The 4,694-nt window shown below is 57.5% G+C and overlaps 1 protein-coding gene across 1 annotated transcript in view; it reads right to left on the bottom strand.

Moving 5' to 3' along the window:
- Positions 1-934: 934 nt before the first annotated feature.
- LOC107307592 (sodium/potassium-transporting ATPase subunit alpha-3-like) overlaps positions 935-4,694 on the bottom strand; it is a gene marked incomplete at its 5' end in the record, with an annotated part of 31,342 nt that continues 27,582 nt past the window's right edge. Inside the window, 2 exons of the mRNA XM_032441889.1 lie at positions 935-1,152; positions 4,366-4,534. Of these exons, the coding sequence (XP_032297780.1) occupies positions 971-1,152; positions 4,366-4,534 (351 nt within the window). The remainder of the gene's footprint in view (positions 1,153-4,365; positions 4,535-4,694) is intronic.

Raw genomic sequence — 4,694 nt, 5'->3', positions numbered from 1 at the left:
GCAGCTATGGGGCAGCTATGGGGCAGGATGGGGGTCCCTCTATGGGGCAGCTATGGGGCAGGATGGGGGTCCCTCTGTAGGGCAGCTATGGGGCAGGTTGTAGGGTGCTATGGGGCAGCTATGGGGCAGCTATGGGGCAGCTATGGGGCACTATGGGGCAGCTATAGGGCAGCTGTGGGGCAGCTATGGGGTCTCTATGGGGCAGCTATGGGGCAGGATGGGGGTTCATCTATGGGGCAGGATGGGGCAGCTATGGGGCAGGTTGTGGGGTGCTATGGGGCAGCTATGGGGCAGCTGACCATGTCAGTGCCCAGGTCAATGCAGAGGATGGTGATGGTGCCCATAGGGTCCTCATAGGGCATTTGGGGTCCCTATATGGGGCACTTGGGGTCCCTCTATGGGGCAGCTATGGGGCAGCTATGGGGCAGCTATGGGGCAGCTGACCATGTCGGTGCCCAGGTCGATGCAGAGGATGGTGATGGTGCCCATAGGGTCCTCATAGGGCATTTGGGGTCCCTAAATAGGGCTCTATGGGGCGCTATGGGGCAGCTATGGGGCACTTGGGGTCCCTCTATGGGGCGCTATGGGGCAGCTATGGGGCAGCTGTGGGGCAGCTGACCATGTCGGTGCCCAGGTCGATGCAGAGGATGGTGATGGTGCCCATAGGGATTTGGGGTCCCTATATGGGGCACTTTAGGGCAGCTATGGGGCAGCTATGGAGCAGCTATGGGGCAGGATGGGGCAGCTATGGGGCAGCTATGGGGCAGCTATGGGGCAGGTTGTGGGGCACTATGGGGCAGATATGGGGCAGGATGGGGGTCCCTCTATGGGGCAGCTATGGGGCAGCTATGGGGCAGCTATGGGGCAGCTATGGGGCAGGATGGGGCAGCTATGGGGCAGCTATGGGGCAGCTATGGGGCAGCTATGGGGCAGCTATGGGGCAGGGATCTATGGGGCAGCTATGGGGCAGCTATGGGGCAGCTATGGGGCAGCTGACCATGTCGGTGCCCAGGTCGATGCAGAGGATGGTGATGGTGCCCAGGGGCAGCGGGATGTTGGCCATGATGAAGAGCAGGAACGGGGTGATCTCGGGGATGTTGCTGGTCAATGTGTAGGCGATGGATTTCTTCAGGTTGTCGAAGATCAGGCGGCCTGGGAGGCAGACCCATAGATCCGGACCCATAGATCACGACCCATAGATCAGGACCCATAGATCCCCAGACCCATAGATCTGGACCCATAGATCCCCAGACCCATAGATCAGGACCCATAGATCTGGACCCATAGATCCCCAGACCCATAGATCCAGTCCCATAGATCCAGATACAAAGAGATCNGTTACAGGGGTGGTTATGGGGCTCCGGTCACTGAGACGGAGGCAGGACCTGTTCCAGCAGGAGGTGATGCCCCATAGACCATATGGGGTGGTTATAGGGTGGTTATGGGGTTATAGGGTGGTTATGGGGTCATAGGGGCAGTTATGGAGCTCCGGTCCCTGAGACAAAGGCAGGGCCTCTTCCAGCAGGAGGTGATGCCCCATAGACCATATGGGGTGGTTATGGGGTGGTTATGGGGTTATGGGGTGGTTATGGGGTTATAGGGGTGCTTATGGGGTCATAGGGGCAGTTACAGGGGTGGTTATGGGGCTCCGGTCCCTGAGACGGAGGCAGGACCTGTTCCAGCAGGAGGTGATGCCCCATAGACCATATGGGGTGGTTATGGGGTGGTTATGGGGTTATAGGGTGGTTATGGGGTCATAGGGGCAGTTACAGGGGTGGTTATGGGGCTCTGGTCCCTGAGACGAAGGTAGGACCTGTTCCAGCAGGAGGTGATGCCCCATAGACCATATGGGGTGGTTATGGGGTGGTTATGGGGTCATAGGGATGGTTATGGGGTCATAGGGGTGGTTATGGGGTGGTTATGGGGTTATAGGGGTGGTTATGGGGTTATAGGGGTGGTTATGGGGTTATAGGGGCAGTTACAGGGGTGGTTATGGGGCTCCGGTCCCTGAGACGAAGGCAGGACCTGTTCCAGCAGGAGGTGATGCCCCATAGACCATATGGGGTGGTTATGGGGTAGTTATAGGGTCATAAGGGGCGGTTATGGGGCGGTTATGGGGTGGTTATGGGGTGGTTATGGGGTCATAGGGGCAGTTATGGAGCTCCGGTCACTGAGACGGAGGCAGGACCTGTTCCAGCAGGAGGTGATGCCCCATAGAGCATATGGGGTGGTTATGGGGTCATAGGGGTGGTTATAGGGTGGTTATGGGGCCATAGGAGTACTTATGGGGCTATAGGGCTACTTATGGGGCCATAGGGGCACTTACGGGGCCATAGGGGCACTTATGGGACCATAGGGGCACTTATGAGGCTATAGGGGCACTTATTGGGCTATATGGGGCCATAGGACTGCTTATGGGGTACTTATGGGACCACAGAGGTGCTTATGGGGCTGCTTATGGGGCCATAGGGCCGCTTATGGGGTGGTTATGGGGCCATAGGAGTACTTATGAGTCTATAGGGGCACTTATGAGTCTATAGGAGCACTTATGAGGCTATAGGGGCACTTATTGGGCTATATGGGGCCATAGGGGCGCTCATGGGGCTATAGGGCTGCTTATGGGGCACTTATGGGGCACTTATGGGGCTGCAGGGCCGTGTATGGGGCGCTGACGTGTGGGTCCCGTTGTAGGGGATGATCTCGGTGGTGCTGAACTGCATCGACCGTCTGAACGTGTACAGCACCGCGGCACAGTTCGCTGAGTACGCGGGGGACGAGGCGGCCGCGGCCTGGAAAGAGATTGTCAACCTGTTGTATGAACTGCTGGGTGAGACCCTATGGGGTGATATGGGGTGATATGGGATCCTATGGGGTGATATGGGATCCTATGGGGTGATATAGGGGATCCTATGGGATTGTCAACCTGTTGTATGAACTGCTGGGTGAGATATGGGGTGATATGGGATCCTATGGGGTGATATGGGGTGATATGGGATCCTATGGGATTGTCAACCTGTTGTATGAACTGCTGGGTGAGATATAGGGGATCCTATAGGATCCTATGGGGTGATATGGGGTGATATGGGATCCTATGGGGTGGTATAGGGGATCCTATGGGGTGATATGGGATCCTATGGGATCCTATGGGGTGGTATAGGGGATCCTATGGGATCGTCAACCTGTTATATGAACTGCTGGGTGAGATAGAGGGGATCCTATGGGATCCTATGGGATCCTATGGGGTGATATGGGGTCCTATGGGATCNGGGATCCTATGGGGTGATATGGGGTCCTATGGGATCGTCAACCTGTTATATGAACTGCTGGGTGAGATAGAGGGGATCCTATGGGGTGATATGGGGTGATATGGGATCATATGGGATCCTATGGGGCTGAATAGGACATTATGGGATCGTATGGGGGTGAATTGGGGTGATGTGGGGAGGAATAGGATGTTGTAGGATCAAATGGGGCTGAATTGGGGTCTGTAGGGTCCTATGGGGCGGAATGGGGCCGTGTGGGGCACAAGATGGGGCACAAGATGGGGCGCCGTGTGGTTCTGACCCACATTGTGCCCCACAGCGTCGCTGATCCGGGGGAACAGAACCAACTGCGCCCTGTTCTCCACCAACCTGGACTGGCTGGTCAGCAAACTGGACCGGCTGGAGGCTTCATCAGGTGGGGTGACCCACAAGTGTGGGGCTGGGACCCACAAGTGTGGGGCTGGGACCCCTAAGTGTGGGGCTGGGACCCGAATGTGGGGGTCAGGAACCCAAAATAGGGGGTCAGGAATGGCAAAATGTGGGGCTGGGGATGCATATATGGGGCCAGTGACCTCCCTATGGGGCTGAGGACCCACATATGGGGCCAGTAATCTCCCTATGGGGCTGGGGATGAACATATGGGGCCAGTGACCTCCCTATGGGGCTGAGGGCTACCGTGTGGCAATGGAGACCACAAACAGGGAAGCCCCTCACCCCATAGAAGGGCTCTATGGAGCCCGGTGGGTCCTCCTATGGGGCGGTGGGTGACTTATGGGGCCGGTGCCCCACACGCTGCCCCATAGGGATCCTGGAGGTTCTGTACTGTGTGTTGATCGAGAGCCCCGAGGTTCTGAACATCATCCAGGAGAACCACATCAAGTCCATCATCTCCCTGCTGGACAAGCACGGCCGCAACCATAAGGTCCCTGCCCCATAGATCCCCCCCTGCCCCATAGATCCCCGCCTGCCCCATAGATAATCCCATCCCATAGATCCCCCCACCCCATAGATCTCCCCCCTCACCCCATACAACCCCACTCCACATCCCCTCCTACCCCGTCCCTGCCCCATAGATCCCCCCCTGCCCCATAGATTCCCCCACCTTCCTCGACGCCGGTGACGATGGATGCGAAGTTGTCGTCCAATAGGATCATGTCGGCCGCCTGCTTGGACACGTCGGACCCCGCGATTCCCATCGCGACCCCAATGTCGGCCTTCTTTAGGGCCGGGGAGTCATTGACCCCATCACCCGTCACAGCCACTATGGCGCCCTATAGGATCAATGGGGTAATGGGGTCAATGGGGGTATTGGGGTCAATGGGGGTATTGGGGTCAATGGGGTCTATGGGGTCAATGGGGGTATTGGGCTCAATGGGGTCAATGGGGGTATTGGGCTCAATGGGCTCAATGGGGTCTATGGGGTCAATGGGG

This window comes from Coturnix japonica, unplaced genomic scaffold (genome assembly GCF_001577835.2).
Source record: "Coturnix japonica isolate 7356 unplaced genomic scaffold, Coturnix japonica 2.1 chrUnrandom691, whole genome shotgun sequence".
Lineage (NCBI taxonomy): Eukaryota > Metazoa > Chordata > Aves > Galliformes > Phasianidae > Coturnix > Coturnix japonica.
Note: the sequence above shows the minus strand (reverse complement) of the source record. Positions and strands in the feature narration are given on the sequence as shown.